General features: G+C 38.7%; 1 protein-coding gene across 5 annotated transcripts in view; it reads right to left on the reverse strand.

Annotated features, from left to right (window-relative positions):
- FAM120A (family with sequence similarity 120 member A) overlaps positions 1-27,376 on the reverse strand; it is a 56,330-nt gene that overhangs the window by 7,762 nt on the left and 21,192 nt on the right. For 2 of the 5 annotated variants that reach the window (XM_074879819.1, XM_074879824.1), the window contains exons 5-16: positions 27,266-27,362; positions 26,084-26,184; positions 25,510-25,793; positions 24,019-24,106; positions 20,478-20,702; positions 16,964-17,138; positions 11,155-11,404; positions 9,741-9,855; positions 5,691-5,900; positions 3,278-3,461; positions 2,200-2,337; positions 582-723 (exon numbers count right to left, since the gene is read on the reverse strand). In XM_074879819.1, the coding sequence (XP_074735920.1) occupies positions 582-723; positions 2,200-2,337; positions 3,278-3,461; positions 5,691-5,900; positions 9,741-9,855; positions 11,155-11,404; positions 16,964-17,138; positions 20,478-20,702; positions 24,019-24,106; positions 25,510-25,793; positions 26,084-26,184; positions 27,266-27,362 (2,009 nt within the window). The remainder of the gene's footprint in view (positions 1-581; positions 724-2,199; positions 2,338-3,277; positions 3,462-5,690; positions 5,901-9,740; positions 9,856-11,154; positions 11,405-16,963; positions 17,139-20,477; positions 20,703-24,018; positions 24,107-25,509; positions 25,794-26,083; positions 26,185-27,265; positions 27,363-27,376) is intronic. The other 3 variants (XM_074879821.1, XM_074879823.1, XM_074879822.1) reach the window with 3 other exon arrangements.

Consider the following 27,376-nt stretch of genomic DNA (forward strand, 5'->3'; position numbering starts at 1 on the left):
GAAATGTTTTGCACCTGTAATTTCAGCTGTAGTGAAATGAAGTGGAAGAGCTGAAGAAATTAATATTCTTTGAAGCACATCTCCCATCATGACTGTAGCAGAGAACTATTAAACCTAGAAATGTCCTTCAGGTGTTTTACTGCTTCACAGAAGTAGTACATAATGAAGTTATTAAAATTTTTATCATACTTCTTAATAAGTGTTCTACCACGACAAAGAAAGGAATTGAGTGCTGTGATAGTTTTGATCGGGTATAATGTATTTATTGATTCCAGGTAAGAGAAAGCCCCAAAGTAATTTCCTCATGCAATCCAGTGTGCGTGTATATCTATATATATCAGATACAGAATATGATTTTTATTTGCACATAAAAATGTTTATACTCATCTGAGTAACTGATTAAAAGCATCTTAGAATGAATGCAAATGCTTCTCTTGACTACCCAGTGGGCATAATTTATCTGATGTGTCCTAAAATGTGTTGTATGCAATTTCTAACGCCTCCAACTTCTCCCTGGTTTACTTTTTTCCCCAATCATTAAATTACCCTACGAAAAGTATGTTCCATAAGGCTGCACTTACCCTCTTGCTGGTCCTCCCACAGAAACGACCTGCAGAGGAAATGGCCCTCTACCCCCTCGTCCACGTCTGCTTCCAGCCCAATGGCCGACTACAGTGCCGGCAATTTCAAGTTTCCCTCCCTGAGAAGGAATAGGTTGGACTCCTGCACATAAAAGCAAAACCAAACCTTGATCTTCACAATCACAACATTAAAGTTACGAATGAATGTAAAACTAGTTTGCCAAGATTTTATTACATGTACAGTTTTCTTTTTTAATACTAGGAGATTATTTCTCATTTTGTGGTCTTTCAGAAGTATTGTATCTCCAAGAGTCTTTCCTTCCCCCCTTTTTGAAAAACAGATACTAATTCTGAAAAGAAAAATGATCTTATATGAGTACTTCAGTTTCAGTAATTAAAAATGTTTTAGATAAGCATTAAGAAACTGATGTGAAATTTTACAAGCTATCTGAAGATTATTTTTTTCCTGCATTCGTAATGAAGAAGTAATTTTCGCAGGTTTAAAGGCACCAAATATCAGCCTAAAACACACAGATTATAATTGCTGTAAACAACTTACTAGGCAGAATTACCTGTACTAAGTTGTTATAAAAATATAGCATTTAAATTGATCTGAGTGTAAAAAGTAGGTTTACCCTTCCCCTACCAAGAAAGCAGCTAAAATTGCAATTGTCTAAAATATGAATGTATCTTCTATTCAAGTTTCTCATATCCTTATAGCTCTGTTTTGCCCTTAAAAATCAACTCTGGGGCATAACACGTATTTCAGGAAATCTAGGTAAGTGCAACTGAGCCAGATGTTACTGGTAAGACCATCAGCACTGAAAGGGTTACAAAACACAGCCTTTATGCAGCCACAATTAGTCTTCCAACGTTAATACGCTAGGAACTAAATTATGTTCAGAAAGGCTCACGCCTCCCTGTACAAGTCTTTCAGCTTCAAATGCACATTGTTTACAGGGGCAAAGTCATTCACACAACGAAGCATTAGAGATATGTTCATTCTTAGGATAAAAGCTCAGAGGCCAGAAAGAACAGCTAAATATATGGAAAAATTTTACCCTAAATGGGGGATTGGAATTAACAGGTTTCCACTGCCCCACCTCATACAGGAGACGAGCAATAGGCACACAGGTAGGTAAGTAAATCTCACACCTGTGTCCACGCTGACATTGATGACAGCGAAGGATGGGTTAGCAGCCACACCAAAGTCAGCCATTGCTACATTAGGTTGTTTTTGCAAAAAGCTTGACTACCCCCCAATTTGAGAAAATAACTGTTAATACAGTCAAGCAAAGTTCAGCTGATTACAGATTCCACCCTCACATTTTGAAGTGCAGGAGACAGACCGTCTCGTTAGGTTTTATGGCTATCCTGTGTTTGGAAGAGGATTTCTAGGCATGAGAGAGGCTGGCGCCGAGGGGGCTTGCGGCAGGGACCTGGGGAGAGCGCCTGGGAGAGCAGAGCAGACAGCAGCCTGGGCAGGCTCTAAAGAGGGAGAGCTGAGACAGTTAGGGAGAAAGGGAGATCGGCAGTCAGTAGGAAAGCCTCAGACCAAACCATAAGTGAAGGAAGCCGTTGCCAGAAGCTCTAAGAAAAGGGTTTTGGGTATAATTACCGCCCTGAAACTTGCTAGTCCTGTTGCTGTCATTGCCAGAGAAGGCTCCGGAGTGTCCTGCCGCTGCCGCCACCCGGAAGGCCCGGTAAGCGCCTGTGGCTACTGTTTCCCCATAAGGGCCTCCGAAGCCATAGACTCCTGTTAGACCCAGGGTAAAGAAAGACAGGGGAAAAGCTGTGAGGGGGCCAGGCATCCGGGAAGGCCCCTAGCAGAGATGCTGCTGCCTCCTTCCACCCTTCCGGAGTCAGCAGGGAGGGCTGTGCTCCTGCAGGCAATGCTGCGGGGGAGCAAGCACCAGCGCCAGAGAAGCCCTGGCCAAAGATGTCCTGCTGCCTTAGTGAGCACGGGGTCTCTTATCCAAATAGCAGGCCTTTAACCTGGGTTTGCAACGGGCATCCCGACTTCTACGGCATAATGAGCGTCGTAAAGGCTTGCAACAATTTTTTGGCAATGAGCTCCGACGGCTACAGTTGTGGCACCCCAAGAACATCTTACTCCCAACGTCTATAATCAATACACCTATAGGCCTTGGTACCACAGAGATTCTGAGAAAGGGAATAATTCTAGAAACAGCCTGGAATGGTTGTATCAGTATTTACACTCAAGGGTGCCAATGGTTAAATGACTGTAGCAAAATACACAGGGGTGGGGAGGAGGAAAGGTTGTCTTCAACCCTGCCAGTTAAACTGTGTCCATTAATTTAGGCATTCTTAATATTTATAAATATAAATGTTTTGAAACAATGTACAGTGCAAATAAGAGCTTTTTCATATCATCCGGTGTTGATCCATTCCTCTTTTTCTATTTCATGTAATAGTGGTAAAAATATTTTGATCTGGCACAATTATAAAAAATCCTGATGGAAATACACAGCAATACAGCACGTTCCATACTGCTAGGTTATAGCTAATAAAAGTAACAATACAGCGATTGGCACATGACAACACACACCAACCACTTGCTTTTATGTATTTTTCTGATGAAATTGAACAGGCAGATCAGTTTGTAGTTTTGGAAATGTGAAAGACAAGGTAACGCTTCACACCAACACATTTCACACCGCTGTCCCACCACTTACCAGCAAAGCCTCTCCCCCTGCCCTGAGGTGGTGGGACTGGCCCAAAGTGTCGAGGATACATAGAAGCTGGATAGAAAGGCATGGCAGGTGGAGGTGGGAAAGGGAGAGGATGGTTCTGCCTGGAGAAATTTAATCCTTCTAGGATGCTCTGACGCATCTTTTCAACCTTGGCTGCCTGCTCAGCCTATGAATAAAGAGAAGATCACAAAGAGATGTTAAAATTTTGATTTCAGTTGTAGAAAGCTACATTTACACAACAAATTCAAAGAAGAAAGCAAAATAATAGAAGAGTAGATAACTACTGCAAACAACTTCTATAAAGCTAGCTAGAAAATTACAATAATCTGTTTGCACACCTATTAATAGTCCAATGATATTCAAATTGTTCATAAGAAAATCTTTATGTATTGGTAGAGAGATGGGAGTGTAAATATTGAGACAGTTTAGAAGTTGCTAACACAGAAAAACTTTACAAGTTAAAAAGGGTTTTCCAGAAAGGAAATGAGAAACTTCTGTCTATAGTCTCCTGAACACTTAATGCAGCCCTTTACTTTAAACAGAACAATCATCATAAACCTGGATTACAAAGCACAGTCTATGTAAGCAGGCTAAAGCATACCCGGAGACTAACAAGCCCGAGAGGGACCACAGCCATCGTCAATATTTAATCTATGATCAGTTCCCCTTGAGTCAGAAATAAGAAGAGGTAAGCTGTTCTGTCAAGATTTCATACCTCCCAAAAAGTTGAAAAAAAATTTTGGTCATTCAGGAAACTTGATTTTTGTCATTTTCCTGTTTTTATAGTTAGATACTAATGTTGCATGAATTGGATACAGCAAAAAACCTAATTAATTTGTATTTTAAGATGGCTGTAAGAAACTTCAAAAGATTTTTAGCTTAAGGATCATAAGAATGACTTCACAGTCTGTAAAATAAGTTAGAAATCACAAATTTTCTTTCACTGTAAAACCATTGCAGCGTAGTCCTCTGCGACAGTCTCGCTAGCTTGACACAAAAAGAGTACTTGAATAAATGAACAGAGATAGTTTTCAACTCAGTTGCTCATTACATCACAATTACATTCAAGTTTCTGTTTCCAGAGAGAAAAAAAAAGAAATTAAAATTTATGCCAGTTTACTTTTCCCAAATCTACCAAAATGCCATCTCAAATCATCAATGAGATAGGACAGTAAAAAGAGCTGAAAACCACTCATTAGCCATTCACTTCATATTTGTCTTTTAAAAGTAGAATCACAGAATCATCTTGGTTGGAAAAGACCTTGAAGCTCCTCCAGTCCAACCATGAACCTCACACTGACCGTTCCCAACTCCACCAGATCCCTCAGCACTGGGTCAGCCCAACTCTTCAACCCCTCCAGGGATGGGGACTCCCCCCCTGCCCTGGGCAGCCCATTCCAACGCCCAACAACCCCTTCTGCAAAGAAATCCTTCCTAAGAGCCAGTCTGACCCTGCCCTGGCGCAGCTTGAGGCCATTACCTCTTGTCCTGGTGCTTGTTCCTTGGCTCAAGAGACTCATCCCCCCTCTCTGCACCCTCCTTTCAGGGAGTTGTAGAGGGCCATGAGGTCTCCTCTCAGCCTCCTCTTCTCCAGACTAAACCCCCCCAGTTCCCTCAGCCGCTCCCCATCACACCTGTGCTCCAGACCCTGCACCAGCTTCGTTGCCCTTCTCTGGACACACTCGAGTCATTCAATGGCCTTTTTGGAGTGAGGGGCCCAAAACTGAACCCACTCATCGAGGGGCGGCCTCACCAGTGCCGAGTCCAGGGGTAAGATCCCTTCCCTGTCCCTGCTGGCCACGCTAGTGCTGATACAAGCCAGGATGCCATTGGCCTTCTTGGCCACCTGGGCACACTGCTGGCTCATGTTCAGCCGGCTGTCAATCAACACCCCCAGGTCCCTCTCTGACTGGCAGCTCTCCAGCCACTCCTCCCCAAGCCTGTAGCGCTGCTGGGGGTTGTTGTGGCCCAAGTGCAGCACCCGGCATTTGGCCTTATTGAAACTCCTCCAGTTGGCCTCAGCCCATCGCTCCAGCCTGGCCAGGTCTCTCTGCAGAGCCTCCCTACCCTCGAGCAGATCAACACTCCCACCCAACTTGGTGTCATCTGCAAACTTACTGAGGGTGCACTCGATCCCCTCGTCTAGATCATCAATAAAGATGTTAAACAGGAGTGGCCCCACAACCGAGCCCTGGGGGACACCACTCGTGACCGGCCGCCAACTGGATTTAACTCCGTTCACCACCACTCTTTGGGCCCGGCCATCCAGCCAGTTTTTGACCCAGCGAAATGTAGAGATGATACATGAAGTAAATGACTGATAAACCAACGACATCTAACACTTCTGAAAATCTGGCACACTTGATACTCTTGTCACACCTCTGAAACTACACACCTGACCATCACAGAGGTCAATGAGCGGAACTTTCTCCCGGCTTGCTTTGATGAGCTTGGTCTGGAATAATTTTCCATCAAAATACATCCACGGACAGCAGTGCTCCCATGGAATTGGCTGTCCGCAAGCATCATTTGCAAAAAGCGCCATATCGACACCACTCATAAATAAAGCAGACAGCTGAATTCCTCGGGGATCGAGATTCTCAATCTGTTTAAAAAAAAAATATGTAAATTTAATAAGGTAATAGTGACATCTAAGTCAAAGTTATTCCAATAGTTACATTAGTTTCAAAACTCCTGAAGAGAGCACTTTTAAAAGGTTGTCCAGACTTCTCACATACAATTGCCAATTTGACTAGAAGAATGCACCAGAATCTACCACCTGTATATGCAAAACTGCAATACTCAGGAAGGTTGCTGTCCCATCCATCCATCCACTTGAGAGGTGAGAAATAAAACCAAAAACCTCTTATTTTTTCAACAACAAAGCACAGGAAATGATTTCTAATATTTTAATGTTTTAACTCAATTCACGTCAAGAAGTCAGTAAAAAGTTTTAAATAAAATACTCATCTTTAACTTGCAGCATGTGGTGTCTGAAACATGTACAACACATACTTCAGCTGCACTATGCAGTACAGACTTTTTCAAACAATGCTAAAGCATGCTATAGCAAGGAAAAGCTTTAAAGACACTGATAGCAAATTAGCAGTAGAAAATTTCATTTAAAAATTTATTTCAAGTAATCTTGTGCTTCTGAGATATTCTGTAGAAGGTTTCAGGAATAAGCTCAATCTTAGCACCCAATTTTTATTCCCATGTATCACATTTCCCTTCCAACTCCTTTACAATGTATTTTCTATCAGCTTGATTCAAGATTTTGCTGTTAGAATGTCTCTTATTAATGAACTAATGCTTATGCATAGAACAGCTTTATTTAGGTTGCAGGATAGATACACAAAGGTAGAATTAAATAGTGAACGGTGGTGGAAGCTTGTGGTGGAAGCAAAAAGGATTTGCTTGCAGCAAATATATTTTTAGCTCTGGCATAAGAAAATATCACTACTAGTGTTCTCTAAAATACTTCTGAAAATATCAGCCCTTTCTTGGGAACATTTTCAAGACCTTGGTATTAAATTTTAAAATTAAACTACATTACCTTCCTTATGCATAAGCAACCTTTACAATCCAAAACACTATCCAGATCATTCTGCAGATATGCAGCTGGGTTCAAACTCAGCTGCTCTTTCTGACTTCAACAAAAAGTAGCTGTTTCATATGAAGACAGTAACTGCATGAAATATTATGCATCTTTCAGTTAACCAACATATATTACGGAAATGATCCACATTACTCTTCATGTATGATTTAAAAATACAAATCGGAGAACAATTTACATTAAACAAAATATTGTGCGCTGTTTATCACTTGCCTTGTCTCTGCCTTTCATTTTGTGTTGGAATAGAAAAAATACTTTCTCTGGGATTTGCTTTCTTAGACCTCCAAGGCCATCAATTTTCACCATGGGATTTCTTCCTCTTTGCATCAAATCTTGAGATAGAAGCAAGACTCTGATAACTCTTACAGATACCTTTGCCAAAATCTCTACCCCTAGATGTTATTTGTTTATTGTGTTGTGTTTTGAAAAGGGACATTGAAGACTGAGTGGCTAAAACACTGCTGTTCTTTGATGCATGAAGCCTTGCATGCAAAACTGTCATTTGAATCTCCACCGATACCTACAGGTACAATTACTCATCTTTAGGAGAGCTTGGGGTAGATGTCTTGAACCATGCTCTCATGGTTCTCATAAGACTTTAAAAGGCTCTCGGCTATACTCTGCCAAGTCCTACGGGTCTGTCACCTCAGATGAGCTACGTACATTCCTGCTGAACATACAGGATAACTCATTGCCAGTTCATTCCTTTGGCAGAGGTTGGTCACATGCTTCCCTGAAGACAAAGTACTGGTTTTCATACAATGCAGACAAGTGCCATCTTCTTTGGACCAAAATCTCTAGGGTTCTGAAAGACCCAGTAAGCACACAGGGCTCCAGCATGAATGTCTAGGAAACACCTTGAAAAGGGAGTTCCAGCAAACACCTGAATGATTCTCTTGATGGACAGGATCTACATTTAGGTTGCTTTTAAGGAATTAGCCACAATGAGGAGTACTCAAAAATGCTGTTGTCAGGAGTCTAATACGCTTATAACTCATGTCAGCAGCAATCCAGTTCTAAGTGTTGAATCAAACAAGCAGTCTTGCATGAACTCATCAGGTGTTCATTATAGCTGTCTTCATCCTGTGTTTCTTCACATCTTTTTCATCAATGAGGGAAAAGCCAAATAAATGTTTTTCTGTTGGATTTTACTTATTTAATTATTTCTTATTTTTGCTGCTGGCATTCACTCTTTGGTAAACAGGAAGAGGATTTTGTTTTTCTGTTAACTCTGCCATTACAATTGGTAACACGTGAATGCTCTACACTGTGTGACAAGTTCAAATAGATTCTGAAGTGAATTCAGTTGTTTTCTTCCCCTTACATTTAGTTGTACTTCTACGGATAAGTGCTGGGTTTCCTCGAGCAGACTGATTTGGTTTATAGATTGGGACTGAGAAGTCCTTGCCAGGGTCCTACATGCAGGAATGCAACCTAGATTCTGCTCATCACCCACAGAAGAGAAATAGTCACTTGCTAGCTTTGAGAATGCTCTTGCAGGCTTTGTATCAGTGGCAAAATATAGAAAAGCCTAATAGCTGAAATCTGCATGAGCTTAATTACTGTTTCTTTTGAGAAGCGTGGTGCTGGATTGCTGCTTTTGTCTGTGCCCCTCTGCAGTGTGTACCTGTGAATGAAGAAACTCTGGAAACAAGTACCACCTTCTCCTTGCTGACTGAACTAAGGACAGCACGTATCCAGGCACAGACTGTCCTGACTTGAGCCCTACAGAACCTGAAAGACTGTTTGAAATGACTTCTTCAGCATGAGGTTGCATGAAGAGGCAATCAGCATCTCGCCTCTTCTGCTATGTCGATCATCAGTGCAGACAGGAGATAAGATGGATCATTTCCAGTTGTGCATTCCCTATATATTCTAATACCTCCCACAGCTTCCAGTTATCAAACACACTATTGGGCTTAAGATACATTATGAAGAAAGAAGTATCTGGAAGTATTTCCATTCAGAAAAATGTTTGCTTAAAAAAAAAAAAAAAGACAAAATTCTACCATTTTATTCAGAGAACTTCATAGTAGGTTCTGAACAAATTCTGAAGAGCAAACAAGGTAAAAGCAAAACCAAATCTTGTATATTTTATCTCAAAGGCTAGAAGAGGAAATTTCACTGTGAGAATATTAAGGTTGAATGGAGAAATCCCCCAGAGTAAGAGAATGTTGCACAGATTGATAGGCATTTTGTGTTTACAATCAGGATACCACACGAGACAACTCTTACCAATAAGCTAGCAGTATTTACTTCGTATAATACTACTGTATTAGAAAAAAATAGAAACTTTGAGATCTTACTTTTAAAATCCTCAAAATAATTATTTCTACAATTCTGTGAGTATTAGTAAACTGTTTTCCCCTTTTTTCCTCCTGCATTTTTCTACTCAAGATTATGCAAATCTCTCTCCATTTCTACACTTAGCTGAAAAAATTTTTTGAATGCTGAATCATGAAAAAATAACCAGCTTAGTATTTAAAAATAGCCATACAAGGAAGAAGTCTTTCTCTTTTTTTTTTTTTTAAATCTTTTCAATGGAAGCACATTTGTTTCAAACTTCCGAGACAATTACTTAAGAAATTGTGAGAAAAGGTTCTGCATAGAGTATGTTTAAGAGTTTAGTTGCCTATCCAACCAGTAGAACAGAACTGATTATCAATTTTTGCAACACTTTAAAATATTAAGATTAGTATTTTTGAAAGTATAGGTAATTATGCAAGGCTTCTAGAGAGACTGGCATGTACACATCAGTCACTACAGTTAACCATATGCATCAGCTGGGAATAAATCTCTTAAATTATGAAAGTTATAGTTAAGAATTACCTTGAGTTCCTGAAGCTGGTCAGGTTCATAGAGCTTTGGAGACAATGCTTGGGCAAGAAAAGCATCAAGTTCCTGGCGACGAAGTATACGAACCCCCGGCCACTGTACCATATACCTACAGAGAAAGCCCATAATTATTCAGACGCTTCCTTTAATAGGTAAATCAAGTGGTATTTTATGTGATCAGAGGTCACAAGAATGCAACAACAAAAACGTATTTTTTGTTGTCTAGACTTGAATAGTTAAAAAGGCCAAAACACTAAATAGATTTGAAGTCTAAATTTGTTTAAATTCATATGGAAGAGCTACTGGCTGTGACTCAGTTGTGCAAATGCTGCTTCCAGTGAAGAAGGGGAGGACAGGCTGCCAAAATAGAATTTAAAACATAAGTGGATTCTGATACATCTAAAAATAAAATAATATAAAGATTAATGGTCTTTATAAGAAAGGCTCATGGTAAAAGGACTTTGTGAACATGTTTTCCAGATAACACAGTATTCAGAAATTATCTAGTTGGTGAATTTTATGCTCGTCATGTCTTACTGAACAAAAATTTATATGTGTCACATGTCACAGGAGAAACATGCTGTCTAAACGAAATGAGGAGCTCTGCTTTAAGATACCATTTGGACTATTTTTTTGTACACTTACTATGCAATAAGGAGAAAAAGAAATGGGTTTTAGTGCTCAAAAGACAAGACAAAGTTCAATACAACTGAAGACAAAATGGCTTAAAAATTTTCAGGTGCAACATGCTAACCTTGGGTTATACCAGATTTATAAACTAGTTGTATTGCAAAAAGGGAAGTATCTCTCAGTTCCTCAGCCAATTTTCAATCTGAAAATTAAACAGGTAAGTATTTTGAACCTTGTGACTTTCTCTTTGAAAAGCTGAAGTATAGAATTAATACTTCAACTGTTGGTTATCATCATTTCAACTAGATAAGCAATTCTAACACAGGGAATTTAACACATCATAGGCAGAGTTTCATTCACATGAACTTTGCATCCTGATAAGCTGCTATGCAGCCGTTCTCTGAAGAACTCTTTCTTTTGCTTTACAACTTCACCAACATAGCCTCTCAGACCCCAAATGTTATTTTTTAGTAAGTTGAAGCCTATATAGTAAGGGTAAACTAATTCAAATGCTACAGTGGCGCCTCTGCAACAAAAGATTTTTTTCCCTCCTCCTTTCAGTCCTCTAGAGACTGAAGAAAGAAACACTGAATATACAGCATGCTTTTAAGACTCACAGCAACAATGTTCTAAACCCAAAACAATCCCCTTCTCCTAGTGATGTTGCAAATAGGAATTAACAGTTTCTATACTCATGGTTTAATACAAAGTCAAACATGTCAGAGAGTTTACACAGTATAAAACCTTTCTTTCATTCTGTTTTACCTTAAGTACTGACCTTAGTACACAACAGAGCACCATAAGATGAGTGGGCACATTAGTTGGATTGAGCATTGCTGGTGTATCTGATCTCATACAGGCCAAAAATGCCCTCATTCTTCGGTTCTTGTCTTCTACTGCTTTTCCCAGCCACAGCTTCTTCAGATTAGGACAGGTCCATTCCCTGAATGCAAGTGCTTCCACCAGCTCAGGGGTTTGAGGAGATTTTCCTTTGTAAGCAGCCCATTCTTTAATTATCACTGGTGAAACTACAAAATGGCAACAGTTCAAAGAAAACATTCTGAGTTGAAAAGCAGCATATATTTAAAACTTTGTATGCAAGAGATTTTAATCCAAAAAGCTTCACTTCGAGACTTCAACAGATACCAATGTTCTGGATTACACTGCCAAATTGGTAATTCAAACTGTATGGACCATCTTTCAATTATGAGCACTTCATTTGTAAGTGCATGCAACCAAGTGTACACTAGGAATGTTACATTACTATTTTCAAATTAATAGACAACATAAAGGAACTACATATATTTTTCTAAAACAAACAGCATAATTTGAAAATAAAAATAGTACATAAATACAAATATGTTCCATGTGTGGTTTTTTAAGAGCAATATGATCCTAGTGATTTTATTCAAATCAGACTTAAAACTTATGCTATACTTGTTTGTTGTTGTTCAACTACTGCAATGGAATGAGGTCTCAAATATGGGTGGGCTTGGTGGGGGTTTTTTTGCCTAAAAATTTTACAAAACATTACATAAGTCTTTAAATTTACTGCACTGCTTTCCATTAAGAAGTCAGTATTTTTGTGTCTGCTAAGCTCCCTTTCATTCACCTCAAAACAAAGACTGTCCAACTCTATATTGCTGATAAATCATCTCCCTTTCTATGTTTGAAGGCAACCAAAACAGAACACAAGTTTAAAAAAAAAAAAAGTCAAGACTGAGAAATGATACTTTTGGCCTTGGAATGACCCCAAGTTTGACACAGCTCAAAATGTTTGCACTCTTCTTAACTCAGAGCCCAGTTACGCAGTGTGGAAAGATTCAAGGAGCTTGTTAGTGAAGCTTCAGGTTACAGCCCAGAGAGATTCATGGCAGGAGCACAGACCTGCTCTTTCTGCTAGAAATCCTTCTGTTACAGATGGAGAAGAGAGTACTACTGGTGTCAGCACAGCCCTTACAACTACAGAGTCTCCTTCAGCAATCACACATCAGCCTTACAAGTAATTTTATAGTTAGGGGCAGTCAAACCATAGCAGAGGTGATGACTGGGACTAAAAAAAGAACCTCCAGAACATCCCAAGGCACTCTCATGCTTTTCTGGAATAAAACTACTCTAACATTATAGCTACATTTCGTAGAGCTCAGGATAACAAAGATAACATGCAGCAATGAAAATAAATATTCCGATATATTTAGTTGGTAGCCTCACTACAATATCATGTTCTATTTTGGTTGCTACCAGCTTTTATATGCCACCAAGCTATAGAAGATGGGCTTTAACAGCCAGCAGAACTACTCTGTTATTTGTGCATAGTTTATCACACCAGTTTTTACTTCTTGTTTAGGCCTGGGACAGTAAACATGAACAAATAAAAGGATGTATTTTACGTAGGCTTTCAAAGACTTGTTTAATTGCTTTACGTCTTAGAAGCAAGAGATACTTCTGGACCAAAACTTCTTAGCTCCCTCAGCAAACACAATGAGGTTACTATGCAGAACACTTTAATCTGTTAGCAGGGAAAAAAAATGCCAAACTGTTCACAATTGACATAAAGTAGTTGTGTTTCAGAGTTCTTTTTTTCTTTCCTTCGACTTCGACAATGGAGGCAATATTCCTAGCTGCACTCAAGTTTCTCAGTTTGGAAGCCCCTCCAGAGGCAAGCAGATGCAAACTCTATATGCACATGACATTTAAGCCCCCTCAGATGACCACTTGCTCAGCTTCAACTCCTGTAACAGCTGACAACTGCAAGGAAACAGCTCTACAGAACACAAATGTTTCACTATTGTTTTGTTCACATATATTTCACATATAAAGACCTCAAGTCTAGAAGAAGGGAATATGTCTACGTTTTCTACTTGCAATCCTATGTTTCAAGATTCAAATTTGGTTCAAATCGTTTAATCTGGGGATGACAACTTCCATGACCCTGAGGTTAAGGCCACAGGAAGAACACCTCAGTTTGTTCTCAAAACATACTGTCTTCAGTAACATACTACCTGTAGAGGTCACACTGGAAATCCACCCTGGCTTCAAAATTTTGTGAAGTAATGGTTATTATGGGAAAGGTCACCATGATTCTTGCAGAACGGTTTAATATGAAGGTCACTCCAGTGCACTGGCAAACAGTATCCTCTCTGAATGTTGAGGATGAGGAATTACAGCTGTATCAGTTGACAAGTAACTGTAGCACTGTTTACCCAAATTTAACATTTAAGGTAAGGGATGAATTGAGGACTTGTCCATATCCACTTATTTCTCCAGGGTATTTCTTACACCTTTGACAACTCTGTACTGGGACTGCTGCCAAAACCAGTCTTCCTCAGCTGCTAAGGATCTGTGTCCTCAGAAGAATGTTTTGTGTTTTCCTCCCAGGACTTCCACTTTGAGATAAGCCATGTCTACTCTGAAGACTACATTAGCTACAATAAACACTCGGGATCAGAGTGTGTTCAACCACAACACCACAGTGCTAATTATGCTGGTTTTCATATTAAACTTCCTCCTGCTGCTGATCAGCAGATTTGAATACTCAAAGTAGCCTAAGCAACTGCACAGTCTATTGACATCTGCTTTGAACATTACCCTCACAACACTTTAAGGTCAGTCCAAGTGAAAAGGGTCAGCATCAATCTGCAGGACGGTAACCTGCCTGATAAACTGCCTGAGTGCTGTTACAGGCTCTAAAGTCATTAGCAACAGCATCCTGCATGCTCAAGCTGTCTGTTAGAGCCCTTGTTGCTAATTACAGCTCAGGTGGCTTTGGTATGCTCTTTGCATTTTTTTTTCCATGAACTGAACATGAGGTGTGAGGTACCCAACACCACTAGAAGATGAGCTAGCTAAGGCAGATTAATCAAGCCTCATTTTTAACCTTATAATCTTTACTGACATCACAGTTTGAGCTAAGCATGCTTTATTTCGCAAAGGGGCTACTGCCCAAGATACGGCTTTCCTTTTGGCAGAAACAGCATCAGCTGAATACATCCGTGATGGAGAACAGTACATCACAAGGTGTCTAGGCTTAAAATAACAAACCTTTGGATCCAACCAGGAGTTATGACAGCTTATACAAGTGTGCGTTTTTCCACAGAGTGGGAAGGGCAGATGGTTTCATCTACACATATGTATTTATCAGAACATGGGAAATAACCCATTTCAGAGCTTCAAAAGAAGAGCAAATCAGACACTTTCCATCTCCTCAGAAGGAATGGCAGCACAGCCCATGCTGTGCCCTTGGCAGCAAAAGCACAATCAAGAACTCTGTGATTCAGCTTTTCATATCCTCTGGGAGCAGACAGGAGGACATGTACAGCAAAGGCATTACTTAGCAGACAATTATCACTGAAGAACCTCACTGACTACCTCTTCCAACAGATCTGTTGTTTTTCATTGGCTTTTCAACTACGTAAAAATAATGATATAAGACAGGAAGTCATCCGTTTTATGAAAGGTCCATTATCCTGCTGCCTATATACTTAGTAATAATACTAACATGTCAGTTTATTATGTATTTTTCATAGCCTCCTATAACCCTCACATGCAATATACTTGCAAATTATTCATGCACAACTATTATGTTGTCAACGTTATGGTTTGTACAACAAAGATGACAGGATTTTAGATATTAATACATTCTTTACATCTCTACATAAATCTTATGGACAATATACATTTCTTTAAAAATTAATTTCTTAATGTCTCTTAATTATTAAATTTTCTCTTAATTGTCTTAATTACTGTGTTTCATAACATTAATTTTTGAGAGCAGCAAAAAAACAAACGCTGAAGGAGAATCAGCATCACTCGTTCACTAAAGCCTCAGAAAAGTTAGTAAGGGCTAACGTGTGACTTATCCATCTGAGAAATGTGCTCTTGCCACTTAAGACACTGTTCTCTGCATCTCGCACAGCTTGCCCAATTCTTGCTACTTTGTCAAAGAGGTGACAAAAATAAATGTGTTCTTGCAACACAGCCCTTTCAAAACCCATGCTTCCATCTTAGCTCAAATCCACCTTTACTAGCATTGTTAGTTTTGCAGTGAAGCAACTAACTTTTGGGCAGGCATTCAATTTTTTTAATTATTTTTTAAGAGCGTGGTCAGTCCTAAAATAGAAGTAGGTCAGTAGCTGAATGTGTCCTGTGACTTGCTGGAGCTCCTGTAACTAAACCAAGTCAGCAGTAGTGTTCTTATGCTCCACTGAGAATAAACCTCTGAAAAGCATATATATGAAGAGAAAATAGAGATTATATAGGTTACCCCAGTAGTCTACAGAGAACATTCTAAGTTTACAAGATAAAAACATTCTGAAAACTGAAGTAGACCATCAGCACTCAGCTATTTCACCACTACAAACGTTGTAGTACACTTTTAAGGACAGAAGTCTAATGAGGACAAATGAATACTGCAAATAACGTCACTATTTTAATCCCGAAATAACCTTGTAACCTGAAATACTACTATGCTGTATGAATTTGAAGAATTAAGAAGTTTGTGACACTATGTGTGCTGAGGTATTATTCAAGCAGGGTAAATACTAATTCCCACAAAATAACTGGCTAAGTTTTTCAAACATTGTTGGAAGATTATCATCTTCACTATGAATGTACAAAGACATTTCAGAATTAAAAATGGAAAGAGGGAATGAACATTACGTTTACAACTGATTCTTATTTTTAGCCTTTTACACATGAAGACTGTGAATGATGCTTTCATACATTCTAAATATCTGATTCTTAAATTTAGTCTAGTGACAGCAGACTCCTATATATAAATACCGCTGCTGCCGTTCACTAATGCTTCAGCATTCCTTTAACCTTTATAAGATGCTACTGTAAAGTTCAATCATTTCCTTGTATGCATTTCATTATAAGGAAAACACTGTGGAACGAGGAGGTTGAATTTTATGGAATGACAGTAATTCCTGGAAGCAGAAGACTTTAAAAGACAACTTCCAGATTAATATGAAGATTAACACTAATCCCTCAGAATTAGCAAAAGGATCTTTTGACAAGCATGCAAAAGTTTACTCTGTCTCCACCCAGGTCTACCTTTACTTACATTACACCTGACTTCTGCAGATTTTAAAGCAAGTTTTTATATGCCAATACCTGGAAGATACTAGAGACTTGTGAATTTCACTGAACTACATTTAATTACACATTTGGGAAGACAGGGTAAGTTAACATATACATCGCTCATTTTTGAAAAAAGTATGCAAATTTGTATGCATATGCACAGAAGTTTCCTATAATCGAGTTCTGCCATATACTTTAAAAACTACATCACAAACTGACATTACCTGCTGCAAGCCTGATAGCAGCCTGAGCACACATTTTAAAAAACAAACCCCAGAGCTTGCTTAGAAATGATAACATTTATAGTTCTTAAATGACTACAGGAAATAAAACTTCAAATTAACATCTTTTACTATTATCCATGGGATCAAATAAGCCATAAATTCCTGCAGAGTTCGCTACACCAATGGAATCTTAGCAACTATTCTCATTCAAATCACGATACAAATGGATATGAAAACATAGCAAAGGGAAGAGAAATAAAGAATGGATTCTACAGTACATACATTCTGGTGGAAGTCTGTTCTTTCTAAAAGCAAGTCTTTCAGTTTTCTTTCTGCTTTCTGCCAAACTAAACAGGACTCCGTAAACATACTGACGAACTGGCCTATAAAGGAGAGCAGCAGGAGGCAGGTCTTTGTTGGCTTCATCTTCTATAGAAACTGCAATTTTGATTTCACCCTTTTGCATGAAAGAAAGCAGAAAAATATGACATGTTACAGTATTTAGGTATGCACGGTAACTCAATCCAGCTCTAATATAATTCTCACCTAGTCAAGAAAAAATGTGATTCAGCAGTAACGTGGTTCTTAGGTATGTGAAGGTAACACCAGAGAAGGATTACCCTACAATCTACTTGCTTTCCTCCAATAAGTCTCCAGACTCTGATTATCCCTGTTGCTTTCCTCTTTCTCTTCTCTATCACACACCTTTTTTTTTTTTGTCTGGGCTATCTGCAGGTAAGGATTACCTAAATAGTGATTTTCAAATATGGATACTTTGAAGAGTGAAATAGTACACATGAAAATACACTAATGCGCTTTTAGACAGTCAAAGCACATTTGAAGCTGATCTAGATTTCAGACAGTTATTTTTAAAAATATTCATGCTGTCTAAAAACACCAGTTGGACCTTTTGGTGCAAGGATCTGAAACAGTATTGGGGACTCACTGCAAAAACTAACATTATTAGAAGACCCAGTCAAAAAATTGTAATGGAATTATGTAAGTAACGTCGGTTTTGAATGCATATAAATAAAGCTTTAGCATTTTATACTTTTTCAGAAAAAAGCATGAAAGAACCTTCCGACATTCTCTCTCAAGACAGCAGCAACATTCTATGTTTTCTGTGTATCCAACCATGTTAAGATTTTCTTGGAAATTGACTGACTTCACTGCATTGCTTGAAATATCAGCCTTTATTTTCAACGCTGACAAGCAAGCGCTCTATTTTAATATTTTCACTTAAAAATAATTTAAACTGTCCTAGTTATGAATACTGTAGGTGACATCTTGGAGTGATTACATTAGGATGTTGTCAGATTTAACTCAAAGCTACTTTAGGTATAAGGTATGTCTAGAAGGTCTCTTTCTATACATAACAGCAACATAACCTGGAACACTTCTACGTACCTATTTCTAAAGAATTCCATAACTGTACAACAAGATATCTGCCAGTGTACCCACGGTATACTTTAGCACCCTTGTGCATGCTTGTTCAAAAGCATTTCAGACAGTGGGGAAAGAAAAACAGTCTTAAGTAATACTGATTTATTTTTCATGCAGCCATCTCTAGATTGACTTTTTTTCTCTGTTGGGAGTGGACTTCTCAAATGCAGGCACTTAACTGGTTTCCTCCCATTGTGTGACATGATACACAAAGTTGGGTGGGAGTGTTGATCTGCTTGAGGGTAGGAGGGCTCTACAGAGGGATTTGGTCAGGCTGGATCAATAGGCTGAGGCTAATTGTATGAGGTTCAACAAGGCTCAGCGCCAGATCCTGCACCTGGGTCACAACAACCCCCAGCAGCGCTACAGGCTTGGGGAGGAGTGGCTGGAGAGCTGCCAGTCACAGAGGGACCTGGGGGGGTTGATTGACAGCTGGCTGAACAGGAGCCAGCAGTGTGCCCAGGTGGCCAAGAAGGCCAATGGCATCCTGGCTTGTATCAGCAATAGCGTGGCCAGCAGGGACAGGGAAGGGATCTTACCCCTGTGCTCGGCACTGGTGAGGCTGCACCTCGAATACTGGGTTCAGTTTTGGGCCCCTCACTCCAAAAAGGACATTGAATGACTTGAGTGTGTCCAAAGAAGAGCAACGAAACTGGTGAAAGGCCTAGAGCACAAGTCTTAGGAGCGGCTGAGGGATGTAGGGTTATTTAGCCTGGAGAAAAGGAGGCTGAGGGGAGACCTCATCGCTCCGTACAACTACCTGAAAGGAGCTTGTAGCAAGGTGGGTGTTGGTCTCTTCTCCCAAGTAACAAGTGATAGGACAGAGGAAATGGCCTCAGGTTATGCCAGCAGAAGTTCAGATTGGATATTAGGAAAAATGTCTTCACTGAAAGGGTTGTCAACTATTGGAACAGGCTGCCCAGGGAAGTGGTGGAGTCACCGTCCCTGGAGGTATTTAAAAGACGTGTGGATGTGGTGCTTGGGGACATGGTTTAATGGGGGGACTTGGCAGTGTTAGGTTCATGGTTGGACTCAATGACCTTAAGAGTCTTTTCCAACCTAAACAATTCTATGATTAAACATCAAGTAGTATTTAAATGTACTAAGGATATTTGGCTCTGCAAAGTGTGAAACAGGCATCAATGGTTGGCATACACCTCTTGATTCTTCTCCTTTTCCTTGATAAAGAAGAGAAGTGTAAGAACACGACAGCAATACAAGCTACAGTGCAAAACAAACACATGGGAAATAGGGAATCCAAACCTCAACCATGACGCAGAAACTTTTCTTTTTATGGATTTCAGATCCCTGCCTACAGTCCTAGTGTCCTGAAGTGGATTTTTAAGATGAATATAAGTTAACAGGAATGTGGACAGTGCCATTTTGCTAGATGCTGTACAAATATGTACACTGAATGGGCTTGAATCTTTAGCTTAAACGCTAAAGAGGAAGAAGATTAAAGTTGTCTCGTTCTGGGACTCATCTGTTTGCACTTAAAAAGAACAATGAACTTAAGTCTTTTGAGACTAGATCAAGTAAAATAGAGTTGTGCAGGAACACCCCTGCTCTGGCTCCTTCCTGGTTCAACACAAAACAGACTTCAGCAGCTTCCAGACACACTGAAGCAGGTTATCACTGCCTATCTCAGTAAGAAGCTCTCCCACTGCTTTTCAAGGTGTCCTTATGTGGCCATTCAGGTAGATTTATTTTACTGGGCAGACAAAGAATCCTAGGCTGTGAGAAAACGCTAGCAGCTAACCTGGGATCTGAAAGCTAGCACATAAAACAGCCAACCAAAAAAAAAAAAAAAAGCCATCAGAAATGTTCTGCCAAACTAAAATGAATAAAAATTCGGAACATCATCGAGTTCATCTATAATTACATTTTAGGACCATACAAAAGGGATTTCTTATAGCTGCTATCAGGGCTACCTACCAGGGATGGGAGGGATCAGACTGTGAGGGAAATCAGTCTAAGTATTTTTGAACACTGAAAAGACATGGCAGAGACACCAAAGCACATACACAGGAGTTTTTAGATGGAAATGGACTCTAAATAAAAACACACACACACAGACATATACACACGTGCGTTGAGATATAAAAATATCTACATCTATTCAGGAAAAATTCTTAATTTTGTAAGTAAACACTTCTAATTACAGTCATCATATTTATTGGTACAATGTACCAGACCAGATCAGTGGTTAGAAAACAAGGTGGGAAAAAAAAATGGACCAAAACTCGAAGCATTAAGAAGGTTGTAAATTTCTGATACTCTTCAGCCAGAAATGCAAGTGCAATTATCTTTACAGAACCATTATTTCACAGTACATAATTTTTAAATGTCATACCTTGGTTAGGACATGAAAGATGTAGGGATACATTAACCCCTTCTTGTGCCTGTGTTCCGCCACTCTTAATACTTCAGGTGCTACAGGAGGTAATGGAGGGGTAGTAATATCCATGTGGTTTCTGGTGGGCATTGACAACAGGCATGGGATTTGTGGATTACTGGTCTGATTCCCTTTGACATCAGCTGCCTGACTTCCTGAAGAAGCGCTAGAGGAACCTTCTGCCTATAACAGAACACACAAAATAAAGTACTTTTGAATGTGTATAGAAACATACCAGGAGATCGGCTGAGAGAAACAGCAAATTTCCTTCTTCACCCACAATGAAAACAGTAAATCTTCACACCATGTTGTGTCAGTATGCAGACTACATTATCCAAAGCTGGCTAAAAGACTTTCAGAAAATGTAAACTTTCAGCCATTGTTTGCTAGCAGAAGCAAATTACTGAAAAAACAAATATTATTGCAAAACTTAAGCTTATTAACAGCAACAGTAATTATTATTTTCTTTAATTTTTAATTGCACAATCCAGAAGTGGGACTGATGACCTCTTGATAAAATGGAAGTGACGTCTATTTCTAAGATACTACCAACTAAATGGGTTAACTGACAGCCAGAAAGTCTATAGTTTATGTAGACTTCCATTAACACATCCTTTCTCAGTTTGCATTTCTAAATGAAGCAGGAAAATATACATAGTTTAAAGACATTTAATATATAGTGTCTGAACTCAAAAGCCTTGTAAATGTTTTGTTGGGGCTTTTTTAAACATAAAATTATCTCGTCTGAGAAGATTATAAGAGAAAATGGCAACATTTTCTCACTGCAAGATTAAAGTGGGATTTGATTCAATTTCTAGAAATGTAGTTCACAAATTTATAGGAAAAATATGACGCATAAAAAAATATACTGTAAACTTCCTGGTGAATACGTGTTTTGCAAGCATTTATGTTGTAACTCTCACAGATACTAACAAAAAAAAGTAGAGTCCATTCCTAAAAATCCTTGTCTTCAAAACTGAAAGCTCTTTTTTGGCTTCAGAATTCATACTAGTTTCGTGCCTATAAACTATTAGAGTAATATTAAAAACTTTTGAGACTGAAATTTAATTTATTCACTTGATGATACATCATACATGAGTATTTTTCACAATTTGTGTAGAAAATTTCATTTCATAAGACTTTAAAAGCAAAGTTGAAACAGAAATGGCCAAAGCCATGAAATCCCACAGAACAAGTAATATAATAGGCCCAAACAAGCTCAGATTGTTCACTTGCCTGCTCTTATGAAAAATACAAACCTGCATATAAAAACCAAAAGAACTCCACACAACCTCCAAAAACCTTCCATAGAAAGGTGTGTATTAGTAAAAACCATGCCCTAGCAAAATATCAAAGGGGCAACATTATTTTCAGATTACATTTTAAGCACACAATTGAAGAGGACGTTACTGAAAGATTATATTTTAGAGTTAGTAATCTAGACTTCATTTTATTTATAAAATTGAAAATATACAGAAGAAATGGTTAAAACCTGTAAACCAGAACACTTCTAACACAATATACTAATACAGAATATTTTTATAAACACGTGAGCTATCACAGCTCCATTAAATCTGTATTATATTATCAAATATTTCTTTATCAGTTTAAAGATTTTTGTCCCTGTCTTCTACTACCCCAACAACTAAAAGTCAGTGATACTGGACCACAAAGAGAAGTTTACAGAACTGCCAGTTACTGGAGGCACAGAGGGAAGATGACAAAACCCCCCAAACGATAGCAGCGCTTTCCTCGCTTCCCCAGCTTCTTCTGGATCTGCTCCAGCGATACTCAAACACTGAAGCTGAGGAACTACCACAGTTAAAAGCATTTTTTTTTCCTTTAGTAATATACATTCACCCAAATGAGATGAACATACCTTTGTCATGTATAACCACACAGTAAGACAACTATGAGCAAGGAACTTTGACATTTAAGTCAAGTGAAAGGACTGTCAAGATTGCTGCTACCTGTCTGATCTATGATAGGTTCTCAGCACCGTAAATTACCTCACAAACTCACATAGTTCATTCAGTTGAATTCTTCAGGAAATATTTCTTTTTTAAAAATCATTAATATATACCTCTCTAGGAAATGAGTTCATCTACACAATGTACTCATAATCCTCCCTGTCATGCTCAACAGATGCAACTGTCTTCTCCTGCTACTGAAGGCTGAAGAAGTGGTTTGATATTAAAAAAAAAAAATAGGCAAGTAAAACTCACAAGCATTTAGACATTAAATTGGATGCATTTAAGCTGAACTGCACGCATACATCTATTGGAAAGTGTAATCACTGCTCACAGAGCTCTAATTCTGTGTGTATGAAGACAGGCAGGCAGACATGCCATGCAGCATGTCCCAGCCGTCCACTGCCCCGTGCCGGGGGAGGCCCCACCGCCGCTCCGGCTGCTTGCCCCCGCTCCGCGGCAGGACCCGGGGGTGCGCAGCACTCGGGCAGGGCTGCAGCTGGGACGCACCAGCCTTCGCACGTGGCCCGCGATGCAGAGAAGAAAGGAATGTAATAGGTCAAACTAGCATCTGCCTATGGTGACTAATCCGCAGGCAGATACAGTTATCGTACGGGGCGTAGTCTGCAAAAATAATAACCACTGATGGATGAAATCATCAGCTTGATATTTTAAGCACAAGGCCCAAGTTTACTGGAATTTCTATGCCGAAGGTATGGGGAACATGTTTTATTTTTCTACAGCGTAAGTAACTCATGATTGGGGTTTTTTGACACAAAATTAACAGTTGTACAGTTCCATGACAAAGATGCATAGATACTAAGCTCAAATGCTTTGAATGTTCTTTCCAAACACAGTTCAAACTTGGAATACAGACCATCATACTCTTAATTTGACAACGGTTTTAAATCTTGAAGAAATTTAACAGGATAATGTTAAGTCTTTATCAAGGGCTTAGTTATCCCACCCTTACTTAGTTAAGTAGCAATACATTCTAACTGGTCCCATGGAGCTACTTTAATATATATGATGTGAAATTCATACCAGGCAGTTATAAAGGACTTTTATGCCTCAGCTGAGCTTTAATACACCTGTAATGGTCTGGGGCTAATACTGAAATGTGTGTTAGACCTCTTCTCACTACACTGCAGGTTATGTGACATGGACTCTGAACCCACAGACGCTCAGACTGCTATACTCTTTAATAAAAATCAAAATAATGCACTACTGTAAACACAGATAGAAATATCTAAGGATGAGATTGTTAGCTAAGGAGTAAACAAGTTTATTGGTTTCTATTTTGTATCTGGTATTTTCTAACATGTCCTATTTATTCCATTTTTATGTATACACTACAATATTCCCTGGAAAACTTCTTACTGTACTTTTAAAGCTGTTTTGTAGTTCACAAAAACGTGTAAAAGTTTACACTAAATCCTACAGATCAATACTGAAAATTCTACCCAGAGTTTGCTGTAAAGCTTTAATACAAAATAAATAATTGTGATGTTTGGAACTTAAGAAATTACCTTTGTTTGGTCTCCCAGCTCACCACGCGTTTGACTTTCCGACTGGGCTCCTGTTTTCTCCCAGCCTATTTTGTTCCCACTGACATGGCTGAAGGACAACATAAAGAAAAACACCATATTAAAGTCCTGTTTAAGATACAATGGGATAAGTCCTTGGTTACTGTCATTGGAACTATGGGCCAGAGACTCTGATTTTAAGGGATGCTATGTATTAGAAATGTCAGTTAGACACTTTAATACTGACATTTATTCATTTACACTATGTCAACATTTGGATTGTATTTCAAAGCTGTATATTACAATGACTAAATAATGTTCATGCAGGAAAAATTCTTGACTGAACTTTAAATATTTGTCACTATGCCAAGTAATTTTCCTCAATTAGAAGACTATGTCTCCAAACTGCAACATAAATTACACTGTCTAGATTTCAGTTTCTAAACTTATTCAAAATTTATCGCATAAAATGCGTAAGGCGAGACTATCAAAAATGCTGAAAAATATTTTATACTGTTTTTTTCTAAAGCAGGTACATTTCCAGTTCTACACTGCATGGAAATCATGCAAACTCACTTGATTTACTAAGCAAAACACATGATAATATTTAAAAGTTGATAGCATACATCAAAAAACCAAAGTCCAAGCTATCATGAGTAACTGTAGACACGTTCAAAATTTAATACCCAGTAGTAACATACTATTATACACAACCCCAAACTTTTAGAGGCAATCACAGACCTGCTAAAGCCCCAGGCTTTGATTCTCACACAGTAAGCTGCTACACCTAACAAGACAAAGGTAAACACAAACTGTCCCTGTTCAAATTTCCTTTTTGGGTTAGAAAGCAGTAATTAGATGAAAGTCGGCACAACTTTATTGCCAAGGACAGACATATGATCTACTGGAAATTAGAAATACTTCTGCAGCAAACAAGGTACATTAGTAGAACAGAGCAAAACCAATTTCACTGCTGCTCTGTTCCACGCATAGCCTGTCAATGGGGGCTCTAAAGACTGTCCTAAATGGTGAATTTCTGACATTCACACAAAGTTTCTTTGCAAAGCCACATCATCCCAAAATTTAAGAAGTGTAAACACTACAAATTCAGTGAAGTTTCATAGTTTTTAGCTACTTAAATTTTAATGAATTATACTGTGAAGCAGGAATACTTCTTTTATACAAAGTAAAGAACTCAAAGGCTTTATGACATTTACCAAAATCTCATTCTCTCCTTCTTTCAATAAAATGTAAGGGCAGAAGTGGAAAAACACCCAACGTTATTTGGTCTTAGATTTCTGCTTGTTAAGGAACAAGGCAACTAGAGCAAACCATGGACGTGTCTGCAGTCATAGTGACCTAAAACTATTTTTTTAAGGTCTACCATACCACTAATTTGCAGATTTTGTACTTCCAGGATACTGATGAATGATTTTGAAAGTAAATTTATTTTAACAGAAGCCAAGCAAGAAAACACCCTAATGAAAAACTTACTTCACTGCACCTCCGTTGCCTTCATCATTGTCAGAGGATGAAGATGTAGAAGAGGCAGGAAAATAGGTTGAATCCACATGATTAGGGCTCCCACTCTGAGCTGGATTTATTGGAGAAGATCGTTCATACAATGGTGTATGTTTTCCTTCATGAGGAATGTTACTGTAGTTGTTCTGCTCAGAAAGACTTTTTCCACCTGTTTCCAAGGTGATGGCTGGCTCAGAGAGACTATATGGGTATGGACCCTGACCTTGGGCCCCACCCTGATTGGACATCTGCTGGGCCTAAAATAAAGTGATCTTTCTTAAGTGAAGGTAACAAAAAGGCTTCTCTTTTAAAACAAAATACATTAATCAAGTGGCATTTTCCAAACGTACACATTAAATCTCAGCCATCTTGGACATCCACAAAAATTGTTCTACCAGGGTCTGTAGCATCACTATAGTTCCAGACTTAAAAATTCAATTGGTGAACACCCACGCTAAAAAAGTTAGATATACCTTTCCCACCTAGATTTTAATTTGATGAGCACAGTAGGTTTCTCCTAAGGAGAAGGGGAGAGGACTATACTTACCACAGGTTTTGCTTGTAGTGAGGTCTGTGGAATGTTAAGCATCTGAGAAGGAACATATGGTGGCACTATCCCAGGCATACCAAACTGATTTGGTCTGGCTGCTGTATTGCAAATGGAGAGGAGGGGAAAAAAAGAAGAAAAAAAAAAAAGAGAAAAACCCAAACACTCATGAAAACAGTCACTATTTGACACTAATGTTACCCTTTTAATCCTTTTTCTTCCATGGTTTATCTATTCTTGTTCTGTTAGCATTACTGTTTTCTAGTATGTCTTTAAGTCACTTTTATTCATTTTTGCCTTTTAATAAAGATACTTTGTAGCTTGTGAAGACTATTTTACTTGTCTCACCTTCTCTCAGTTCTTTGTATGTCTCATTACTGCACATTTCTAGTCTACCTGGGAATCAAAGGAAGCTTAAAAGAAAAAAAGCCCAAGAGATGTCACAATGAAGAAGGTGGCAAATACAAGGTCACACAGGTATATAATGCTGGCGTTTTCTACCATTTGAATATTTGATCTAGAGTAGCCTTAATGCCCTTTAATGCAGGTGTTCAAACATAAATAAGACACCCCACCCCACCAAAAAAGAAGGAAAAATCTCTTATTAGTATACCAGTATGGTAACTGAAAATATTTAGAAAATTTCAGCTCAAATTATGTTTTAGTGTTAAGAATGAGGTATGCGTAGTAAATCCTGTGATCACACAGTTAATTTGTAAGCCTTGAGAATAATCTGCAATGCCAGAATAATTCGTGGCTGCAATTTAAGCAGGTATGTTAGGACATCAAAAAAACAAAGACTAGAAAGGGACTTCTAAAACGTCAGGTAAATCCAGTGAGAAACAGGAAATATTTTATGGGATAGAAACTGTCTTCATGATGGGAACTGGTCACCAGACTTCAGTTGTTTACAGCACCATACTCTCAAAGCATCCTAATGCTAGAACCAATGCAGCAATAGCTAAGAGAAAAATCAGTCCAAGTTGTTCTCTTTTTGGGGAAAACACCACCTCTGCACATATCCTATGAAAACCTTCTTTTGAAACCTCATATTCAAGGATCAGTGAAAATTGCCCAAGAATATAAATATTTTTATAAGATCCTGCTAATACTACTATTTCTGATTTAGGGTTATCCCAGGTTTTAGTTAAAATGAAAAGCCTTATTTCCTTAATTACTTACCTAGGTAATGTGGTGGATGAAATGGCATAGGTTTATTAGTTGCTGAGTAATAAGCAACTGCTCTCTTAAACCGAGTAACTTTGTCATCTGTTCTAGACTAAAATAAAAAAA

This window comes from Strix uralensis, chromosome 10, assembly GCF_047716275.1.
Source record: "Strix uralensis isolate ZFMK-TIS-50842 chromosome 10, bStrUra1, whole genome shotgun sequence".
NCBI lineage: Eukaryota > Metazoa > Chordata > Aves > Strigiformes > Strigidae > Strix > Strix uralensis.